The 24,026-nt window shown below is 46.6% G+C and overlaps 1 protein-coding gene across 39 annotated transcripts in view; it reads right to left on the bottom strand.

Moving 5' to 3' along the window:
- The window catches only part of RGS6 (regulator of G protein signaling 6), a 528,942-nt gene that overhangs the window by 33,033 nt on the left and 471,883 nt on the right, over positions 1–24,026 (bottom strand). For all 39 annotated transcript variants that reach the window (XR_011432194.1, XM_070250000.1, XM_070250022.1 and 36 more), the window contains 2 exons: positions 17,517–17,642; positions 9,281–9,467 (listed from right to left, as the gene is read on the bottom strand). Coding sequence is in view for 38 of the 39 variants with exons in the window: in XM_070250000.1 (XP_070106101.1) it covers positions 9,281–9,467; positions 17,517–17,642 (313 nt within the window). In the remaining variant the exon portion in view is untranslated. The remainder of the gene's footprint in view (positions 1–9,280; positions 9,468–17,516; positions 17,643–24,026) is intronic.

Raw genomic sequence — 24,026 nt, 5'->3', positions numbered from 1 at the left:
AACATCCTGCTGGAGTGGGAAACACTTGGCTGGAGCACTGCACAGCTGCCAAGAGCCCTTCTTGTGATTTTCAAGTGTCCTATTTTTCTCTTTGCAGATGTATGTGCCTCATCTCTGCCCTCCAGACCCAAGCTTCCTGGAACAACATTCAGACTTTGGGAACTGTTGGGTCCTGCATAGTTCCTTGGAGGAAGATGAGGCTGTGGGCAGATGCAATGTTGCTGTGGGGGTGGTGGGAAGGGACTGGGCTGGGAGCCAAGGCTTGGATTCACGTCCTGATTCTGCCCCTTCCCAGCCCCGTTGATCACACAGTCCAACGATGAAATAAAAGGGAAAGCACTATGAAGACTACATCCATGGAAAGTAATAATAATAACCAGCCATCATGTGTGACTGTCCTTGCCAGGAGTGACACAGGGATGAGACCAAAGACTGGAAGCTTCCTGGGGGAGGAGGAAAGGTGGAACAGAGTCCAACTATACTATTGTAGTTGCTGTTGTTTGCTTTAAATTGGTGCTCAGGCCTAACCAACCCCCTTTTTAGATGAGGATACCGAAACTCTGAAAGGTTAAGTGACTTGCCCACAGACAGGGCCAGGATTTGAACCCAGAACTGTGTGACCCCAAAGCTCATGCTCTTCCCCTGCAACATGCTGCATTTCACTGTCCTTGAGTTGGGGCTTCGAGGGGAGTCAGTGTTGTGCGGCTGAGACAAATAAAGTCCTCAACGTGTGCTCAGCAGAAACGTTAGGGGTTTCCTCTTGAGTCCTAATCTGAGTCATCCCAGTAGCAGATGCGGCCACTCATCGCCATTCCCCTTCAGGAACTATTCACTACCAGCGTCATCAGTGATGGTAACAGCCAGGTCACCCAGGGTGACACAGGTTCTGGTTTCTCACCTCACAGGCCACATACAACTTGCCTTCCACACCTGTCCCACCCTGGCAGAGGTCTGCGGGCTGACTGGGGCCTGTGGGAAGTCATAAGCAGCAAGTCTGTATCAAAGAAAGCAATGCACAAGATCTTTGAGTCTCACCCTTCAAGACTTTTGAATATGTTAAACCAAAGGTCTTCAGACCTTAGGCAGGGTTAGCTGAAGCCTAGGGAAAATTAACATTTTTTTCAATGTGGGTCCTACAGGAGGACAGAGAATGGGACTGTACAGTGGTAAGGACCTTACGGGGATCCTAACTCAGTATCTGCTTACTAAACATAGAAGAGACCATAGAAAAGACACCACAGCAATATGGACACCCACTTGAGTGAAAGAGGGAGCTTGTTGTCCTCATGGATGCAGCTTTGGATGACCATCTTAGGATCATGTGGATCTTAAATGAGAAGCCCCCATTTGGATTTCTTTGTCCTCCTAAGCAGGACATGGGGCTCCTTGTTTCCATGTAATGCAGCATTCAAGTCATAAGAGAACATAAGAGCAAATTATCCTTTGCCTGTGCCCTGTAAAGCATCTGTATAAACATGTTCAATTTAACTGGCCAAAGGGCACAGTATTTTGATGTGGTTCAATCCCTATTCTTAGATAAGAGTAGCTTCAAAGACAGCTTTACATACTGCCTTTTATCTACCCAAATACCATGGGTATTAATTTAGAAAAATGTTTTCCTTTTCCTCTTCAAGGTCACGGGGTTTGATGCACAAAATCTATGCTCTGAAGCATCAACAAAGAAATTTTGGAATTTAGTTCTCTGACGCCTTCTCTCCAGGAACCACTAGTCTGTGTGGTAATAAACAGAACCAGATCACAAACAACTGATTTGTTCCTTTCGAAATGCATCCCTCCCTCGGCTGTTCATCTCCCTAAAATAAAACCACCCACAGAATAAAATAAGTAACTCCCGGAGCAAGCAGTGCTTCGGCCCTCTTTATTAAAGTGTGTCTGGCATGGGGAGTCTACCAGGAAACACCCTCTGATCGAGGATTAACATCAGGAAACGTGGTGCAGTCTTGTGACACTAGCATACAATGCTACCACCTCCACCACTGGAGCAAAGATTAACAGCCTTCACCAGGCTAGGAAGACTTTTAGTTCTGAGTATTCTGGAGCAAACAAACGTGTACTCCACTGGGCTCTGGCTTTTAAACAAAGCAAATGACAGAAGGCTTGCATTCCTTAATCAAGTTGTTTTTCAAAATTAAGTGTAGGTAATAATAGAAACTTTTCACTTGGGGCTTCTTGTCTGCTCAAGGTGGGTGTAGACTTGATGGTGTGTTTCTCAGCTCTTATATCACCCTGACCTCATTTCGGCCTTGAGGTTGTTCTTTGATCATTCTATGCATGGATGATGGCCAAGTAGGGTTTCGGTAACTTAGACAGAGGCCTGCTTAAGGAAGGGACCATCCTGTGGATTTGTATATTTGCAGAGCCTGGACCATCTGGCCCTTGGTGGGTATTTCAAGTTTTGCTGAATTGGCATATTGTAGAAGTTTAATTTAACCAATATGTATTGATCACTTACTATATGTGCTCCCCAGGGTTGTTTGGCAAGATTTTCCAAAGTGGAAAGCCAAGGGACAAACTGCCCCCCATTTTTTTTTTTTTTTTTAATGATAGGTACAGCTGGGAGTGTTATAATTCTGGACTGAGTTGTCAAGAAAACTTTTTTCCAACCTTGTGCAGAGCATTCCTTTAGTGTCATGGGGACTTATAAAAAGTAAAGAAGACCAAATGCTTGCTCCCATCAAAGAACAGTGCAGACCCTGCAGGTACAGGGCAGGGTGGGACGTCTCAGCAGCTACTGCAGGTCAGGAGAGCAGTGGCATTTGGACAGCTAGGAAGCCTATATGGGAACTTGCAGGGATCAAAGCCAACAGGCTGGGTTGGTCTGCCCCATTCAGCTGTCAATCCATTTGATGGACAGATTTCCAATCCAATCTCAATGAAGTGTGCTCTTAGCCTTGGTTTGTTTGTTTGTAAAAAATGATGTTCTCTTAGACAAGCTCTGCCTGATGGCCAAAAACCATCCAGGCCTCCTCCTGTTCCCTTGCAGTTTCCCTCAGCATAGAACTTCATAGCCCACAAGTCAAGGTCTCCCAACTTGAATGGGAGAGTGGATGTTCATGAAATGCATGGATGGGGAGACAGACAAATGATTGAATGGACCCAGTGACACAGTCCTGGGAACATCCTTGGAAATCTAAGACTTTTAAAATTGAAGCCAGACAGCCACTGCACCAGCCAGCTGACTCCCATCGCACTCCTGCAGCCTGGGGAGGCTCTGGAAAGAGGCAAGGAAGACTAAGGTCCTCAATACTTCCTGTGAGCTCATTCTCTCCTCCAAAAACTGCCAGCAAAGCTCTAGACGACATGCCCCAAGATTCAGGTCTCTATTGGCTCCAGCTCACTGACCATCACCATCTGATTCACCCTCTTCCTGCTCAAAGCCTTCAATACTTTCCTACTGTTTTCAGGGTGAGAAAGTTCGAATTCCTTAGGATGACACTCAAGGCCCCTCAAATTTGGCTCCTACATACTTTTTCTACATTTCCCTCCAAGAACTTCTGAGAGTGGACATCTTCTTGGAAGAGTTCTTTTTTGATCTAGCTTGGAATTATAAGAACTCATGGAATACTAAAGACAGTAATTTTTGTGAGTTTTGGGGCCAGCCCCATGGCCGAGTAGCTAAGTTTGTGCACCCCACTTTGGCAGTCCAAGGTTAGCCAGTTCAGATTCTGGGCACAGACCTAGCACCACTCATTAGGCCATGCTGTGGTGGTGTGCCACAAAGAAGAACTAGAATGACTTACAACTAGGATATACAACTATGTACTGGGGCTTTGGGGAGGAAAAAAATTTTTTTTTCCTGAGTTCACATGTACAAGTATATATCACTTTTTACTTATTCAAAGAATTTTCAGGACTATCAGCTCATCTGATTTCTCAAAAATCCTTAGGAGACTGCAAGAAGACATCATCCCTATTTTATGGATAAGGAAACAAAGGCAGAAAAGGTCAAGGTCCTTACCCAAAATGACATAGCAAGTGGGTGGTAATGCAGGTCCTCTCAAGCCCTGCAGTTGAGAACAGAGAATTCAATCCCTAGTGTAAAGAATTGAGTTCTTTTAAAAACAAAATCATGGCCCATTTTTCTTTTTTCTCCACTCACAAGGCTAAATCTATGAAATTGGAACAACACAGCAAACAGCTGAGGGCTACGGTCACAGCCCACAGACCTTTATGGAAGATTTGGTCTTGGCCCAAATTTTCAAAAAAGCCCAATGGATCAGCAAAACGCAAGTGCAAATGCTGGGCCCAAGCTAACAGGGTGTCTTGTGAAATGTTTCCACAGGAAGCAAATATAGGCAATTAACTTATCTATAACAATGCATGTGGTCAAAGAAAAGGCAAAATCCTCAGAGGGAGCCTACACCCCACCCCAGGCCCCATTTCAAATGAGTCCATAAGTCTGGCTGAGCCTTCACTCTGCCTACAGACCCCTAATATAGGGTGCACGTGACCCTTCTCTCGGCATTCTGACCACTGTGTGGGGCTTCTGGGAGCCATTGTGATTGGCTGAGGAAGCCACCAGAACTCCTGATCCCAATGGGGAGCAGGAGTCAAAGGGCATAGGTGTCACCATTCCCACTTCACAGATGGGCAAACTGAGGAGAGCAGGCTTAAAGGACTTGAAGGTACAATCCTAGACAAACCATATGGCAGAAACAGGTTCAGAGCCTGCTCCCAGCTCTGAGCCCTACTCTGGGGACCAGAGTTCCTCCAGGCCACAGCATGACAACCAAGCCCTGGGCACTCACAGTCCAGGGACAGTGTGATCTAAGCAGCAGACTCTTGGCCAGCAAGTCAGGAGGTCTGAGTGCAGGTCCTGGCTGGTCATGGGCTGCTAAGGATTTGAACCTCCTTTCCTTCCTGGAAACTTCTGAATCACATCTGTGAAGCTGGTGCAGGCAGCAGTGCCAGCCAGGAAGGGTAAGGAAGTATGAGGATCATGGTACTGGCCTACTCCTTCTCAGTCTGCTCTGTATCACTCAACCCCAGCGCAGAAACATGCGCAGAGGTTGGCGCATTGCTGTGACCTCATCAAGATGAAGTCTCCTCTGACCTATTCTCCCATATAAACTGAAGATTAACCACTCCCAACCCTCTATCTTCTATCTTTCTGGATTTCTTGAAGCATTTCAATGATTTTATGATATATTGTTTGGCACAGAGGTCTCAGACTATAGCCTGTGGCTCAAATCTGGTCCGCCGGCTATTTCTTTATATTCCATGAGCTAAGAATGGTTTTTGCATTTTTAAATAAAAAAAAATCAAAAGAAAAATAGTATTTCATGAAAAATTATATGAAATTGAACTTTCAGGGTCCATAAAGTTTTTTGATACAGCCACACCCACTCATTTATGTTGTGTGGTTACAATGTAGCTGGTTTTGAATAGTAGAATTGAGTAGTAGTGACATAAATTATATGACCTACAAAGCCAAAAATTTATACTATCTGCCCCTTTACAGAAAATGTTTTGTTTTTTAAACCTACTCCTAGTTTGGTATCAAAGGCAGGCTACAGAATTACCCTACTTGCATAATCACCTATATATTTAAATTTAGGAAGAAAATACACCAAAATAGCGGTTCTCTCTGGGTGGCCAGTCACTGTTAGTTGCTGACATGGTTCATTCCACCCCTCTGCAAATACAGCTTTGTTCTACAGAAGGAAAGGAAGACTCAGGGAGTTTAAGTAACTTGCCCAAGGTCACACTGATAGTTAGAAGCACTTTGTGTATTTTTGATGAAAACACATTTAAAGAAACAAAAGGGAACAGGCTGAAAACAGAAATTGGTTTAGAAGAGCGTTTCATTTGAATTCATATGAGACCAATCCTAACAGATAATGAGGAACTTAGAGATGCTTAGGGAATCCTCATGTCTAGTTCTACCTCAAGAACGAGACACAATATATTTGGAAGTGCCTGAAAATGACAGAGCACTGTACTAATGCAGGCTGTGTATTCAGAAACTTGTCAAGGCACAACCTGATGACTTCCCAAGACTTCCCAGCAAATCTTTCTTGAATTAGAAATGACATAAATGTCAAGAAGAGAGGACTGTTAACTAAACTATGGTGCATCCACACAATGGAATACTATGCAAAAACTAAAGAACCAGGTGACAATCATGCTGTTGCTGCTGGTGTTGGCATTGTGATTTTGAGACTGATCTGTGGTAATGCAGGATAAAGCTAATGTTATCATCCACAGCATCCTTGAGAACCAGGATTCTTAGCTTAGAGAAAGGACGCACAGAAGAAAGAAAGAAGAGGTTAAATAAAACCCCCTGTAGTTTTCAATTTGAACAGAAAATATCAGTATGAACTCATGGTGTATCTTGATCACAAACAATAACCAACCGTTTGCCAGCTCTGTCCACCAGGAAGGCTGAGAAATGATGACCAACCCAGGAACAATGAGCACCCTTAAGTGCCCAGATTATGGTGTCTAAAAACCATTTCCCACTAAGAAGAACCAGGAATCCTTGGAGAAATGGCTGATTCCAGATCTGGGGAAGGGCCTGGAACATCTTAGCTTCTTTGCTATGTGAGTGATATCAAAGATTACTAGGGTCTTGTCAGAAGGAGCCAACTGGCCAGAGATGGCACAATCCAGCATCGATAGGAATAATAAACAAAATGGATTAAAACACCTCAAATGTGTTTAAAACCATGAGTTTACACAGATACTAAAAACACAACAAAAAATACTAATTGGTCACCATTAGAAGATGACAGTAAACTACTCATTATTTTGAAAACTGGCAAATAAAGGGAAAGAATCAAACATTTATCCAGTCTGTCCTATGAGAACTGTATTACCAGATAATCAGATAGATGTATTTGATTATTTGTATTTCAGCTAATAATGAAGAAAGAATGATAGGACCAGAACATCACTATTTTATACACCCTAATTAACTAATGGATAAAAGCAGTAAACAGCAGTGGATGCTAAAAGCACAAAAAGAGAGCTAGACACTATGTGCCCTCTGACAAGAAAGCACAACACAGTCTATGAAGTAGTTTTGCCCTGAAAAATCAAACGGAAATCTGATTAAATATCTAAATCAAACTACCAACATATAGGAATTCAGAAGGTAGAAGAACAGGGTAAATAGCACCACAGGGCCGCAATCAGAAAAATCCAGACTGAAGGGGTCTCTACAGGATGAAGAATCCAATTTCTTCATCAAACAAATTGCAAGGTGGCAGGGAGGGGAGCAGAGGGATATAGACAGAACCTGTAGATTAAAAGGCACTAAAAGACTGGTCGATCTACTGCAATGTGTGGGGATATTAAGAGATTATTGCTAATTTGTTAAGGTGTGATAACGGTATTATGGTAATGTTACATACCTAAATATTTACAGATTAAGTCATGTAACATCTTGGATTTGCTGTAAAATAACCCAGTCACCACTGCAAAAGGAGATGGGGACCCAGATAAAATGAGATCAGTCTTGTATTGATGATTGCTGTAGCTGGATGAGGGTCTGTAAAGGTTTGTTGTTCTCCTCTTTCCACTTTCACCCATGTTTACAAGTTTTCATAATAGAGCATTAAAATAAATCCTTCCTGATGTCATGCTCGGAGTGATAATATGGAGTGGGAGCATCACGGTTCTGATCAGTATCCCTTTTCTTGTGTTTCATGAATATATGAATGGAGAGTTGAGCTTTGTGCTCCAGGTCATTCATCCAGGGAGCTTATCCATCATCCAGAGAGCTTCTCCATCACTCTCCTTACCACGGTATATCAATGTGTGCTTGGGAACATACACACACACATAGAAAAATCTATCAGAAAAAAAAAAGATTTCCCGTGACTTAAATATTTCACTTTGAAGCTGCAAAGAGGGACTTACTATTTCATAAAGCAGAGACACTGGACTCTTTTTTTTTTTGTGGAAGATTAGCCCTGAGCTGCTGCCAATCCTCCTCTTTTTGCTGAGGCAGACTGGCCCTGAGCTAACATCAGTGCCCATCTTCCTGTACTTTATATGTAGGACGCCTGCCACAGCATGGCTTGACAAGCAGTGTGTAGGTCTGCACCCAGGATCCAAACCGGCCAACCCTGGGCCACCAAAGTGGAACACGTGAACTTAACCACTGCACCATTGGGCCGGCCCCGACAGTGAACTCTTTAGAACCAAATATGCAGGGCACAGGAACTCAGTGGTGTTCATGACCAGGGGGAAAGAAAAAGTAGTTATTGTGTTAAGGTTGGTAAGTGTTTCCATCCTGAAGTTCTGAGCAAATGACAATGCAAATCCAGACGATGCGGACCACTGGTTATGTTCTTATGCCATTATTTGCATCAGTGCCTCCAAGTGAGTTTCCTAAATTAGATGAAAATGTCTGTGGGAGGGCACATGACCCAAATTCTCTGCCGGAGATCCCGCAGGTGAGAGAAATGAAGAGGGTTGAGGAGACAAGAGCAAAACCTTACTTAAGCCCTGTCCCTGGGTGTAGGATGGTGGGAGGAAATGAAAGTTAGGGGCCAGGAAGGAAGAAACTGATCTGATGCTTATGTTTAGAAATGGCCCCTCCCAGCCCTCAAGGTAAAGCTGCTATTGAGGGTGGCTAACGTGGCTTCTGTTTCTTTCACCAGGCTCACCAGCCTCTGTGCCCTGATTGTGCCCTGCGGGGTTAGGAGTCCCTCCTGTGGGCTCCTGAAACCCTAGCGCTCACCCCTTTGAGGCGCCTCTCCCGTTGGTGAAAGTGCCTGTTTCCTTGTCTTTCTCCTCCACTAGCCTGTAACCTCCTCGAAGGCAGGGGCTTCTGTCTGCTCTTGGTGGCATCTCATCAAATAGGACAGGGCCTGGAATCCAGAGGTGCTCCACACAGTCACTGCGTAGCTGGAAATCACTATGGAAGCAGTGTTGGGTGGTGGTTACGAGTGTGGGCTTGGCCCAGGGCCCTGCCAGCTCACTACACCCACTTCGCTCATGCTGTGTTATGGTTTCCAGATTCTACTCCTGACTTATTCCAGGGTTTCAGATTTTGTAAAACACTTTTGAGATTTTCCTGGAAAAGATAACATATATAACCATAAATTTCTATTTCTACGTAATAATGTTAACTAATCTAGGAAAACAACCCTCCTGGAATTTCATTGTGCTTCCACCTGGAATGGTTTCCATTGATGGCCTTATAAATAATAAAATCTGAAATTCTAACTGCATGCAATGCCTTGGACCTGCGTTAAAGGGTGAGGTGGTGGAGTGGACAAGTGAACACCTTGCAAGTAGATAAGCAAACCTGGGCATCTTCGAACGTGTATCTCCCTCCATCTTTGACGTTTTGACTGGTTATCTCATAGCTGTGAGAATCCAGGTTGATTGCACTTGGGGCTCCCGGAGCCAGAAACTCTTGCCAGATTTCTTCCACCCTCTTGGCCACATCCTGTAGGGGTTGTTTCTTGAGATCTTGGACAGCCAACCAGAACCTGGAGTGGAAGAGTAAAGACAGTCAGTTCCAGAGGGCCCAGTCCGTATCTGGACTCTGCCGGCCATGGTCCCAGAACTGATGTCCCGTGGAACTCATTCTGCTGCAGCCTTCCCAGCTGCCACTTCACAGTTCACAAAGACCGCAGAGACAGCTGAAAATACAAGGGTGCTCCACTATTGTGGAGAACTGTAAAGACGTTGCTTTAGATGATCATTGTCCTTCTGGTTACCAAAAAGAGATTTCTCTCCCTCTATGTCAAGGTTTTTCAACCTCGGCACTATTGCATTTGGGGCTGGACAATTCTTTTTTTTTTTTTTTTCCTTTTATTTTATTGCAGTAACATTGGATTATAGCATTATATAGCTTTCAGATGTACATCATAATATATTTTGAATTCTGTGCAGATTACATCATGTTCACCACCCCAAAACTAATTATAGTCCATCCCCTCACATGTGAGCCTAATCACCCCTTTTGCCCTCCCCCCTCCCCCCTTCCCCTATGGTAACCACCAGTCCAATCTCCGTTGCTATGTGTTTGTTTGTCATTGTTTTTTTCTTCTACTTATGAGTGCGATCATACGGTATTTGACTTTCTCCCTCTGACTTATTTCACTCGGCATAATACCCTCAAGGGGACTGCACGATTCTTTGCTGTAGGGACTGCCCTGTACATTGAAGGACGTTTAGCAGCAACCTTGGCTTCTACTCATCAGATGCCAGTGGCACCCTGTCACCAATTTGTGACAACCAAATACTTTTCCAGTCATTACCAAATGTCGCTGGGAGGTAAAATCACCCCTGGATGAGAACCACTGCTCTATGTAGTTGCCACAACACAGACACCGTGAGTCCCTTTGTTGTATCTGGTTGGGATCAGTTGGAGGCATCAAAATGAAGGAGAGATCAGAGAAGCTGATAGAATCTTGGAATCCTAATGAATATCTGAGCTGGAAGGACCCAGCCATTCATGTTATAGATGGAGAAACTGAGCCAGCCGGCGTGGTGCTTGGCATATAGTAGGCACTCAACAAACGTCTGCTGGATTGAGGATAGGCTGTCTGGAACAAAGCTGAAGGGACATCCATGGGAAACCTCTTTGCCAGAAGATTCTCCAGGCAGTGCTGGAGAAAAAAACCTCCTGCTCACTTCCACACTTGCCTTTCATGACTCCCTCAGCGTCGGCATGGCAGGGGCTGTTGAGAGAGCCAAGTGCCAGGTCTTTTCTGCTGAGAGCAGCAGCAATCAGAGACAAAGCTGGGACAACAGCTCCCCAGGTCGTGAGGCTCCCCGAGCAGCCCTGGGGAGGTCTTTCAGCAGGACCCAGATCTGCAAGGCACACTTCGTGCCCTGTGAACAACACAGGCCTGTTTCTCCACCAATGAGACAGGAGGACAGGCCGCTGGCTATGTGGTTCCTACAGCCCCGAGAATCTCATGTACTCAAGTCAACAAAAGGGCAGAGACGAGAGAACGTAAACCACGACACAGTGGCAAGTGCATTCAGTCTGTCATCGAATTTCACCCAAAGTAAGATGTACTTTTTTTTTTTTTTAAAGGTTAAGCATGTTTTTCTGTTGCTGTTCAGAGAAATGTCTTTGGAGCCAAATGAGTGGCCCAAAGGCACCACCCAGTGGCCAAGTGAGGTAATGCAGCTCCATTTCCACAAGGAGAGAAGACCGGTGTGAGGGAGCGTGTGCGCGTGTGTGTGTGTGTGCGCACACGTGCATGTGCGCAATGGGCTCCAACTCTTCCCAGATTTGCCATTTGGGATTCTAATAATCTCCTTAAAGAAAACCCTCATGGTTCCCCAATTGGTCCTGAGGAGCGAGAGGCAGGGAGGGAGATGACTTCACTGAACAGGACGATAAGGAAGCACAGTCTGTCCTCATCCCGCTATGCCCTGGTCTCTGAATTGTTGTACCTTTCTGGGCATCTCCTTCCTCATCTGTAAAATGGGTACAAAGCGGGTGGTGGGATATGTGACACGGGTCTGAAGAACTTCCCATCCAGGCGTAACTCTGAAATGCTTTCAGGTCCCGTGGGTGGGAGCTGTGGCAGGCTCAGTGCGCGGTCGCAGGTTCAATACCCAGCCGGTATGATCCCTCGGATTTCATCTCTTTCTCCTCAGGTGGCCTGGGCAGAAGCTGCCTGGGGCTCTTGCCACTGCCATCTGACGTCACCTGCCCTTTGTCACCAGCCCTCTTTTGTGTTCGAGTCCTCTGACTACGCAGGAGAGGACAACATAATGGTTCTTTAACCAGAGTCCCTAGGGGTGGGGGTGGGGGTTTAAAAGGAGCTGTTAACCTGCTCAGTTGTTCAGGGGTCCCTTGAAACTCAGCTGGGGAGTGGGTCTCCTCCCTCCCCCAGGCCCATTCCCAAGGTTCTCTCTGTCCCACCCTCGAGGTCTCCATGAAAATGCTCATCTGGTGCTGACAGCCTGTAGGGCCTTTTTTGCCTGGAGGACAGTGTTTGACAAGATGGTGAAATTTAGGAAGCCCAGCTCTAAAGAAGGAAGCTGGTGTTGGTTTTTCAAAGGGCTGGAGCCAATGCTAAAAAGTGACTCACCTAAGACTAACTCCGTGAGGCCTCTGCGGCCGCACGCTGGGGCAGACGGGAGAACGGCCCTCTCAGGGAGTTGCCTCTGGGCTGAGTCCCTGGGCCGGACGCAACTTCTCTGGACCAGCGTCCTTCCCAAGCCTGCCAGACCCTGCAAGTTCTCAGACAAATGGATGACACCTGGGTGATTTCCTGCTCCCTCAGTCAATGTCACAGGGGGCGTCTGCTTCAATCAGCTTCTGTCCCTTGTTCCAGGCTGCTCTGAGGAGGAGCCGTTGAACCCCTCTGGGAAGGCCCCGGAGGCCCCGGCAGCATCCGAGCTCCGCCGGCTCCCTGTGAGACCTTGGGGTCCCGTTTGGGACCCACATTACGAGTTGGAAGCTACATTAATGCACATCGCTCAGCTGGGTATAGAGGACGTCTGGAGCTGATAGAAACAGACATTTCAGAAGCAAATTTAATAAACTTTTACATAAAAAAATTAACAGGTTCTCTTTGTCAGATAAAAATAAGAATTAAAAAAAAAGTACAAGAAGAAACAATTGGCCTGCTGGGGTGGGGGGAGGAGGAGCACGAGGAGGAGGGGGTGGGAGGAAGGATGACGTTCTCTAGATAGTAGTTTTCTCTCCCTGCACACATGGACACATTCTTGGCCTCCACTACCTTGGAGATGACCTGCCTTATCCCTCTCAGGTGACAGCAAAATGCTGTCACAACAGCATCCTGACATCCCATATGTGTTTACCATCACCGGCTTGGAGGAACCTTTGTGTCAATTTGAAATTCAGAACAGGCTTTGGTCTGTGTTTGCCATCTGTGAGCCCACAGGCCGGAGCTGGAGCTCTGAGCCCCGGCTGCCTGGCCACACTCTCCCCGAAAGAGCCCCCAAAGCTCCCCTCAGCACATACACAGCTGACGGGAGGCCCACGGAGGTCCACGCGGCTTCTGCTCTTATCAAAAGCTGGCAGGCAGTGCTCCTCGAGGACGCCAGCAGGGAGGAAGCTGCCAGCCGCGGCGTCAAATCCGCCCGTGCTGCACTGAGCCCCTGCGGCTGCAGCAGCAGGGTCGTCACGACTGGCAGGCCACAGAGATGCACTGGTATCAGGGAGGCCACCTGTTCTGCCTCTCCCGAGCCATCCGCGTGTGGGAGGCAGCCTGTGCGCCAGCATGTGATCCGTGTCAAGGGCTCAGGAATGCAGGTCGGAAAGCGGCCTGGGCTCAGACCCCACCAGGCCTAGCAGCAGTGGACTGGACCGTGGGCAGTCTGGGGCTGCCCCGGGGGTCTCCTCTCTCTCTCAGGACCAGGATGCGGACACGAGTGGGCTTTTCTCCTCAAGGCTGGCTGGAACAAGGGAAACCACACAGAGGTTGGTCATCCTCCATCCTGCCGGGAGCTCTGGGCAGCCCCTCAGTTCCTAGCTTACGTATCCTTTCATAAACGAGGATTTTCACGGGTTAGAAAAATCCAGTTTTTAATTCATTTCCAGAGGAAAGCAAATTGCACACAGAAGGAAGGGTTCCTGTGCCCTCTGCTGGTCAACAGAGACTTGGGAACACTTTATTCAACATGACCTCGTCTCCGGCTGGGCTGAAACCCTCTGGTGCCTACATTAGCAACTACTACCAGCACCACCACAGCTGAGCTTTGTTCACTGGGCAGTGGCTGAAATGCTGCGGGTGGTCACGGCGTGGTGTGAACTGCCTCTGTTCCGGTTCATCATGTGTCCGGGTAGTGGTGAATCCCGCCAGGCTTGGGAAACCTTCCGAGGTCTTCCTAGGACTCGGGGCAACTGTCGGAGATGGGAGCTCTCCAGGCAAACCTGGCAACTCCCCTGTGCTCTCTTTAATTGCTTCTCCCTTCAGCTGACACTGTGTGGAACTAGGATAATCAATCTGCAGGTTAGAAGAACAACCACGTTCTCTCAGGAGATGTTACAGCTCATAAAAAATGTACGGGGGACGCTCTTTGCTGCGGGTTTTGATTTTTAACTCGTGCCCTGCCGTGTGGCAGGGGTGTCAGGCCAGGGAGGATAAAGATTTCTGCAGGGGAGATGGGGAGGAGGCAAGGTGGCAAGGGGTTCCTGTCACCATTCTGGGAAGATGCACAGAGAAGGGAGAAGGACAGACCAGACAATCCACTGGAACTCCCAGCTTCAGAACTGGGAGGTCCCCACCCTGTGGATGAGAGGCCACACACATTCCAAAGGCCCCAAGCAAACTCCTGTCTTGGGGGGCCCACCCAGTCCTAGAGGAGCCCTGGGCTCCACTCAGGGTGCCATGGAGAGTGTAGAGTCACACGCTGTGCTGTCTGTAGCAAAATGGCCTGGCCACATCCCCCCAGGCCTGGAGGTGATGTCCCTCCCTCATCTCACAGGCTCACCAGAAAGAATAATGATCCAAAAGGACTTCAACTTGGACTATATCATCACAGACCTTTTTCCTTCAAGGATCCAGGGTGAGGCTTTGCTGTTGTGAGGGCAATACCTATGCTCTTTGGGGCTCCTCTGTTCTGCCTTCTGAAGCTCTGGTATAAATTCCACCACTTGTCTACTTAACTGGCAAAATTTTTCCATGTGCTGTGCAAAAAATGTTGTGATCCTAGCATCCCTTTCCTTGGAGAGATGCAAGGCAGGACAGGAAGATGGAAGTGGAGAGGCCTTTGCAATGTAGCCAGTTGAGTTCTGCTCAGTCTCTCCTCTTTTCCTCCCATCCTCCAAAGCCAGTTGCCTGGCTCTTGACCAATCCTGGGGAGAAGGGATGACCCCAGCATGGCCAACACAACGGGTTGACAGGATCCTCAAGTTGTGCCCCATTGCACAGCTCCAGGGCGCGCCATTCCCATGGACCACAATGGAGGTGCATTTGCAGGGCCGCACGTGGCTGCCCTGGACACGGGGTAAAACGTGGTCAGCTCTGAGACCTCGGGACCTGGGTCAGGGAAGGTGCTAAACCAATATCCATGGCTGAACGAATGAATACAAAGGGAAGGGGGAGAAAGGACCCGGAATGAGTGACCGAGAATCCTAAAATTGTGTGATTTAAAACCGAGCTTCCCCCACATATCCAATTATGCCAAATATCATAAAAGTGGAATTTGGGCCTCCAGAGAGGATTTTAAAAGCTCTTGGGCTATACTTTTTATCTCCAGCTGCTCTATTCTCTTTATCCTCCCTCCTGTTATGGATCAGAGGGGACCCTCTTTAAGTCTGGATTTATGCATTCACGCTGGGGGTGTAGATTAGTCACCAGCACAGTCACACACACTCTTTCACCACAGATTGAATATGGCCTTCCTGCAACGGGACGAAGGAGCTGGCAGAGGCACAAGAGGTAATGGCAGGATGAGGTGCTGAACACCTGCCAGGGACACACTCCTCCATGCACTTCCGGCCTTATACGTAATGCATATTTAGTGAAACTAGCCTACACTCAGACTGGGCAAGGCAGTGCCCAGCTAGCAGATGCTCCGGCTCCTGGGACCCTCGCAATGACCAGGGCTCTATGGTCATTCTTCAAAGTTTCTGTAACAATGTAGGTGGCAGAGGGTCATAAGACCACTCATGGGCTAAGAAATATCAGGTAAAGGGGGCTCCGTATCACTCCATCTTGGGGACCCATGGGGGACAGGGATGAGGACTCGCAAGGGTGGCTCATGGGGACCAACCTGGAGGTGGGACCTTGGGCTGAACTGGCCACACAGAGAGGCTGCCTGAGTGCATGATGCCAGCCACAGAGGGGTCTGCTTCCCGAGAAGGACCCACCTCCAGGCACAGCCCGGGAGGCTAGTCTGAGCACCACCCTGATGAAGAGCTTTAGAAATCAAACCTGATGTTACAAATGCTTGACTAGGAATTGAAGTGAAGCTCTGAGATGTGTTTAGAATAACGCCTCAGCATAAGGAAAGAACTCTGGTGTCACAACCCGAAATCAGATATTCAATTTCTTGTGGTTTACTGTTGTAAATCTGCCTGGAAAGGCATGGATACACACAGCTACTTGGCATCTACACGTCCTCCCAGGACTTTATGGGGTGGGCGAGTCCCACTGCCACATCTTTGCTCATAGGGTTTTCCAGCTTAGAATACTCTCCCCCCTTCTTCTTGTCTATCAGTATCTTGTGTATTCTTCAAAGTCCAGCTTATGATTTGCCTGCTCTGGCTTACATTCATCCCTCCCTTTTTAGAACACTTTCAAAATGGTTCTTAGAGTTTACACTCATTTATATTCATTTAATGACTTAATAGTTTCTTGAGTTTTTTCTTCAAGGACCTACAAGGCCGCTGCAGGTAAGATCATGCATCTTGACTTTCTTGCATCCCTCAGCAGACTCTTGCTGGGCTTGATACAGCATAGGTGTATAATAAATGTTATTTGACTGATGAATGAGACTGATATGGTCTTGAACTCCAAATAAATAACATGAATTTTGCACATTAACACTGGATTGAACAGTTCTTTGCCCACAGTATATGCTCTGACTTTTTAAAGTTAAAAAACGTTTTTAAAAAATTAATGAAGCTACTCTTTTTGAAAGTAAAATCCCATTGGAAGATGAGAATCAACCTAGTATATAAAAGAGAACCTGGAGCCAAGAAAAAACACTGGGATTTCCATCTTACCCATTGAGAAGTCACCAGTTTGCTAAGATCACGAAGGGGTCTCAGATAAGTCATGTTTTCTGTAGGTTTCTGTTTCTACATCTAATGCGATGAAAGCCTGAATAAATCACAAGTTCCCAAATTTTTCATGACCAATGACCCTTTCTTTAGTAATGCACTCCCTTTCCCTCCTCTCACAATGGACCCCATGTTTTGAAAGTTTTTTTTTTTTCTCTGTCTAAACAGTATTAACACATTAATACATTTTCCTTCATCCTTATTAGTCATAGACCAATAGAAACAATCAGATGTTTCATTGGCATCAGACGACCAGAGTAATTACTGCATGGAGTCGAGAGAATTCCTTCTAAAGGGAAAAACATGTTTTAACTAGCTTTTACAGCTGTGTCTCCAGTTATTGAATGATATTTACTTCGACTTTTTGACATTCTGAAATGAGCCCATGGACCTCTCTTTCTTCCATTTAGCCTGTCAAGTGTTCAGGACCCCAGGCTGGGAAGTTTTGAAAGAGAGGGTCTCTGAGCTGCGTTTCCACTCTGAAGCTCCATGGGTCCACCATGGTTTAGCTAATGGGTGGTGTCATCAAATCCATTTGACCATATACTCATTACTGGAGACAGGTTTCCAATGACTTGAACAAACAGCAGCTGGACTGAAAGAACAAAAAATGCTGGTGCTGGCAGGTGCTGATATAGCAACAGCAAAGCTGCATCTAAAGTTTGTCTTTCTCCATTTCAACCTTAGCCAGATCAGCTACAACTTGAATTGGAACCATAACATTTTATTGAGGAAGGGAGGCAGAAAGAGAGACTGATTATGCAAATGTCTTCATACACACCCTGCACACAGCTCACACCTTTCAGAGATTTACCTGAGGTTTTCGGAACTGAATTCGGACTCCAGGAATCGTAGAAACTGGTCCCTCCCCACCTGGTCCTTCAATATCTCGTCGAAAGAGAAGCCCCATCTCTTTACCCGTTGCTGGCTGGGCTCTTTGCTTGTGGGGGGAACAAAGGTTTAAAAAATGATCAATACCAGGCAAAAACCTGTGTTGTAGTCTCTTCAACAACTCAAATCTATTTTGCTGCCTCACGCCAAAGAGAAATGTCTCATATTGAAGTGACAGGTTCCATAAAACCTGCACAAACTCCAAATGCAGACTTTTATACACCAACACTAGCCAACAGTAAAAAGTCTGTTTAAAGAAGGCATTTGAAAAGGGCACCATTTAGGTGAGGGCTGCCAGGATGCCCGCCCAGGGCCTGCTGTCCACAGGAAATACAACCACCCCACTGATTTGGCTTGCCTGGGCCATTCTCGTCAGTTACAGGGTCAACTCTTGACTCCATCATTTTTTCAGCTTTTTAAAAATGACTAAGGATGCCTTGTGAATCCAAACTTTCATTAAAGACATTGTCCCCACCACTGTCCCCACCCCTTCCTCAGCCCACAGGGAAGAATCAGAGTCCTGTTTGGATCCCAGCGACATACAACTGGTCAGAAATGAATCAACTCATCCAAGATAAACTCTATTCACTTGTTTAGCAGTATGTTGCATTCATTTAACGATTTAACAACCACCTGCACAGTGTTTACGATGTTCTAGGCATCACTCCCGGCATTTTACATCTGTTAACTCTCTGAGTCCTCACATCCACCCTGTGAAAAATGCAGTATTGTTTCCATTTTACAGATAGGGAAACTGAGGCCTAGCGATAATATGCCCAGGGACACACTAGGGAGTGATGGGTCAAGACTCAAGTCCGGACAGCGTGGCTCCAGAGTGCAGGCCTCAACTCTGCTGCCTCCTATCCACGTGACTCTCCTTAGACCAAAGCAGGGGCGTTGGTCTTAGTCTTTTGGTGTTGGAAGGTGAGAATATTTCCTTCAGCTTCTGTCTTTCCACTTACAGATCACTTGCTGTATTTATTCCGCAGACCCTTCAAGCAGCAATAGCATCCTAGTTCACAAGCCACGTGCTGTAATCTCCCACTCAAGGGGTGGTCTAGGGACCAGCCGTGGCTCTCAGGCCCCACCTCAGACAGGTGGAATCAGAACCCACAGCTTAACAAGATCCTTGGTGATTTAAGTGCACATTAAACTATGAGAAGCCTTGGTCTAGCAATACTTGTTTTCCCTCTTTCTAAAAAAAGACACATACTTCATTCTCTCTAACAGACATTAGGTGAATAAAATTATGTTTCCTCTTATTATGGGTTGACATATTCTCAATATTTCTCTCAGAAAATTACACTTAGTAAAAAGGGGAAGAGAGCATGTGTGTTAAAAGGTTTGGAAAAACAAATAGCTCTAGGTCAATGCTGCCCAACAGAACTTTCTGCAAGGATGGAAGTATTCTCTAACTGTGCTCTCCAATATGGTAGCCACTGGCCACTTGAGGCTATTGAGCACTTGGAATGTGGCTGGTGTGACTGAGGAACTGAATTTTAAATTTTATTTCATTTTAAATAACTAAAGTTTAAATTTAAGCAGCCACATGTGATTAGTGGCTACTGTATTGGAAAGCGTAGCTCTGGACTTTAGTGATTCGAACCAACCCTTCTGTTTGTGCACTGCTACACGTAATCAACAGCAGCAGGATCTTCTGAGTCCGAGATGACGTGCTTGGGGTTCAGGAGGCTCTTGTGCACAACCCTGCATCTCTAGGCTTAGCCCAATAGGGTCAGGGTGAAAGACCAAGCTCATCGGGTCAAACACGGCAAACTCCATGAAAGATCTCTTCCAAAGTTCCAGGCTGGGCCTTTTACAAGACAAGAAGACACATCCATTCCACTACATTGCCTTCCATTTCCTTCATTTGATGTCCAAACTAAGATTTGGGGAAAGATGTAAGCTATCTTCAAAAGACTTTTGAGTTATTAGCAAAATTATAAAATGAAGGGCAGTTCTTTAAAGAGATAATATCCAATGATCCCATTTTAGGGCTGAGGCTATTGAAGGAACAGTTGCAATTTTATTTGATGTCCCAAGAACAACCTCAAGGTCCTGAACACTCCAATGGGGAGCGACGCAGGTATGTATTGCTGTGTAACAAACCATCCCCAAAATCAGTGGCTTAAAACAGCGATTTATTATTCTCTGTCACCATCCTCTAAGTTGACTGGACTCAGCTGGGTGATTCTCATGTGGGGTCTCTCAAGTAGTTGTAGTTGGATGGCAGCTGAAGGTGGGGTCATCTGAAGGCTCGACTGGGCCAGACATCCAAGATGGCTCATTACACGCTAGTTGATGCTGATTGTTGGCCAGGAGCTCAGCTGAGGTTGTGACCTCACAGCCTCCTCAATGGCTTGGGCCTCTCACAGCATGGCCAACGGTTCCACGAAGGAATGTCTCAGGAGCAAATGTTTTAAATGACTGAGGTAGAAGGCACAGAACTGCTTTATGACCTGTTCTCAGAATGTTACTTCTGCCACACTCTGAAAAGGAAAGGAGCTGTCTCTGCTTGATATAAGAAGTGGTCCATGCATACAAAGAGGGAAGGCACTGAAGGGGCCATATTTTGAGATGGACTACCACAGGGAAGGAGCTTGACAAATATCCTGGATTAACAGTTCTATTAAACTTGTTGGGCACAGGCAGCTCATGGACAGTTTCTGCCTCTCAGCAGGTCAGCCTACCTGGGAGTAGATGCCTATGGCCAAGATGGATGAGCCAGGTTCCTTGCTTATGTGCCTGATGCCCAGTAGAGAGAGAAAGTTAAACCTAAATCACACGGAGAGAGGAAATTGGGAACCACAATTCTGCTGGCAGTGCCGGGTTTCAGTCATATCCACTATCTGGTTGGTGGCACTGCAGGAGTACTTCCCACAGACTTCCCTGACCCACTCTCCCGATGGTGTTTAGACCACAGAATTCTCTTCAGCTGTGACCTGGCAACTTTCATCTGATTTTTCCTCAATGATGAATCCTGGCTATCACTCTTTTCTTTAACAAAACTTTACTTCTCAGAATTTCCTTTAGATAGACTTGAGGCATAGTTTGCTCATCCCTTAAAAGGGCTGCCTTTTCTTGCCCTCTGCAAATATACTTTTTCATTCTTGGATGTCTAGATCTAATAGTTTGTCTGAGAAGGAGAAAGGATTAAAGCACAATTTTCTATTACGTATGCTACCTCCTGCATCGTCTTGCCAAATATTCTGTTAAACCCTGTCGCCATCTTTCCCTGGGCTGACTGTAACCTCCATGCGGCAGAGACATACGTCCATCTTTGTAGAATCCAGATGATGTCTGTGAGGCCCTCCACCCAGGACATTGTAACGACTCTACCTGGACCCCTTTGCCCATGCCCAGCAGAAATCAAAGCCCCCCTCAGACTAGCGTGAGTTCCCAGGGGAGTCCTGCTTTCTCTCATGCTGCTTCTACTCTTCCACACGTCTTCACCCCTCTCCACCCCAAACCTCCTTCACATGAAGTGTTTGAGAGGGCAGAAGCCTTTACCGAAATTCGAGGGTCTTGAGAAGGGGGTACATATTGCACCACCCAGCAGCAGACGATTTAAAAATCCCATACTTGACATTCCTGTTTTTTAAAAGTCCTGAGAGACCTCAGCACTGGGGATTCTCCTGGCCCTGCACAGGGGCCTGGTTTCTCTCATCACCCTGCTCCCTCACCTCCCTGGCTTCTCACTGTCTCCCTCTCAGGAACAAAAAGTACATTCTTCTCACTTTCTCACGCGGCACAGCACGACCCTCGCCATTTGTTTGAGTCTCTGCCAACACCTCTGCCCTCAGGGCCTGACTCTGTGCCCCAAGTGACTTCTCAACATCCTTTGCCAAACAAGAAGGCATCCTGGGCTGGGTGGTAAGACGGCACGTCCAATTCACCTCGCTACATTTGTATCAGGAGAGACCACCCTGCTCAGAACACAGCACATAGTAGGTTCTCAGTAGGTATGTGTCGAATTAAACTGAAACTGAAAAAAAATGGCTTTTAAAGATTTTATTGGTCATTTTCAGCCTTTGTTTCACGGACAAGAACCATCCCTAGGCTGAAGCAGGATGTTGGCACTGATCCCAGACTCCGTGCATCTTCAAAGGCAGGTTCCTAACCACTGCCAGCATCTGAGTGGGTGGGACTGTCCTACTGGGAGGAAAAATGGGGCCTCACTGTTTCTCTTCATTTTCACTTGTAATAAATAACTTGATTCTGCTTGAAGAAGGACAGAAAGCCATAGGTTAAGCGTTACGATCAGAGCAGAAGAAAGAACAGTGAGAGCGGCACCGGAGCACTGGTTGGAGGGGCAGGTAGCACCCCCTTGGGGACAAGGTGCTGATAGGCTGTCACAAACCAACAGGCCAGGTGACCATCATTTTCCAAACTGATCACATGCTTCTTTGCTGCATTTCCAGAATGAAATCCCAGTGTCATCAAGGTGAATTAAACTCCTGCACTTACCGCTCCTCCTTTTCCAAATACCCAGGAAATGACCAAAGAAATAGTCACTTGTCCATCCATCCTTCATCCAACCTATACTTTTTGAGTGTATCCTGTGTGCCAGAGACAGGTCTAGGGGATAAAACAATTTTAAGTCCTCTTTAGGGAGAGAACCAGGAAGAGGATGTGATCTGGAATGATTGGATGGATGGGGTGGCCTCTATAGATTGAATGGTCACAGAGACCTTTCTGAGAAGGGACACCAGCACAGAGTGAGACTTGAATGAGAAGGGAAGCCAGCCATCTGAGGACCTGGGGAAGAGGGAACAGGCAAGTGCCTGGAGTTCAGTGAAATATGAAAAAAGACCTCATAGTCTATAGAGGCAAAGAAATTTCCTATCAGCAGAAGACAAACTTTGAGGAATTTCAGGAAGGTATGAAGCAGGTGGACTACACTGGTGAAAAAGCTCATCAAGAGCCACCTATGATTCCAGTGGGGCCATCTGAGAAGAAAGTAGCTGGGTGTCCCCCACAGAAGCCTGGGGAAACCCCAAGACCTGAGCAGCAGGATGGGAAGTAGAGGCATTGGACAGGGGGCACATGAAGAATGTCAGAGGTACAGAACACAGGCTCCACGCGGCAGAAAGGTCTCCTAACTAAAGGGGGGTGTTTTCTGGCCAGCTTCTAATATGGGCAATCAAACCAGAGGGCAGTGCCTCTGTAACCTCGGGGTGGAGCAGCAAATATAGAGGGGAGGAGTGTCTGGGAAAAGCAGCAGACTTTTAAAGACACTCAGCTTTTCCCCTACTTCTTGGCTTTTGCAGATCTAACTGGGTTCCCCTAAGATTCCTCAGCAGAAGGGAGAAGAGTGGACTTATTGGGGAGTACCATGGAGAGGAAAACAAAGAACTCTGAAAACCCCAAAATGGCCTGAAACACGGAGCAGACCACCCAGCTGCAGGATGTCATGCTAAGGGAAGGTGGGGCTCTACCACCCACGGACCCCCATAGCCACCTGTCCTTCTCTGAGAGAGGACCCAGTCTCTCAGTCTGTTCTTGGATCACAAACCCAGGACCCAGAGGGGAACTCCGCCCATTGACTTGTGTCCTCCCATTAACATTCAGGTCAAGCCCTATAGCCATGTGAACCGCTCAGAGAAAAACCCGTCCAGGTTGGAGCAGGGAGGGGGTACTCTGTGAACTATACCAGGACCTTTCAAACTTGTGCTGTGCCTCAGAATCACCTAGAATGCTGGCTAAAACCCAGGACCGCCCAAGGGCACCTGGATTTTTAAGAGCTCCCCAGGTGATTTTGATGCATCCTGTGGTTTGAGAGCCACTGACTCACAAAACCGCTGAGGGAGCCGTCACCAGCTATGATATAGTCCATCTGGACCAGGGCTGCACATTAGAATCACTTGGAGAAATTTAAAAAACAAAAACCCATGCCCACTGCCAGAAATTCTGATTTAATTGGCCTGGGGAGGAGACTGGGCATTGGTATTTTTAAAAAATAAACTCTCCAGGTGGTTCTAATGCATGGCCAGGGCTGAAAGCCAAAACTTTCATCTACAAAAGCCAGCAGTCCCCCAAATTGCCGGGTATATGAAAAGACTGATGTGCTCTGACAGTGACTAGGGTGATGAAACAATCACCAGAAACAACGGTTCTCTGATCAATGACCCCCTGTGAAACAGACTAAGTGGCAGAAATAGAGGGAAATATGAAAGAAAAAAATCTGTATCCCACCCTCAGGGGGACGCAAGAGGGTAAACATCAATAGGACAGAGCAGGTTATAAGAAAAAGCAGACCAAGAACTATTAAGAATTCTTGGAAACGAAAAGCATGATTGTCAGCCACCCCTCCCAACACTCAGGAGGAAAAGAAAAACTCGTTAGTTAAAGTATGAAATTGCACAGTGAATACCACTGAAAACCAAACTGTGACTCTGGAGAGTAATTTAAGGAATTCCATTCTTAAATACGA

Source organism: Equus caballus, chromosome 24 (genome assembly GCF_041296265.1).
Source record: "Equus caballus isolate H_3958 breed thoroughbred chromosome 24, TB-T2T, whole genome shotgun sequence".
Lineage (NCBI taxonomy): Eukaryota > Metazoa > Chordata > Mammalia > Perissodactyla > Equidae > Equus > Equus caballus.
The sequence above is the reverse complement of the archived record's forward strand: the minus strand, read 5'-3'. Positions and strand labels throughout refer to the sequence as shown.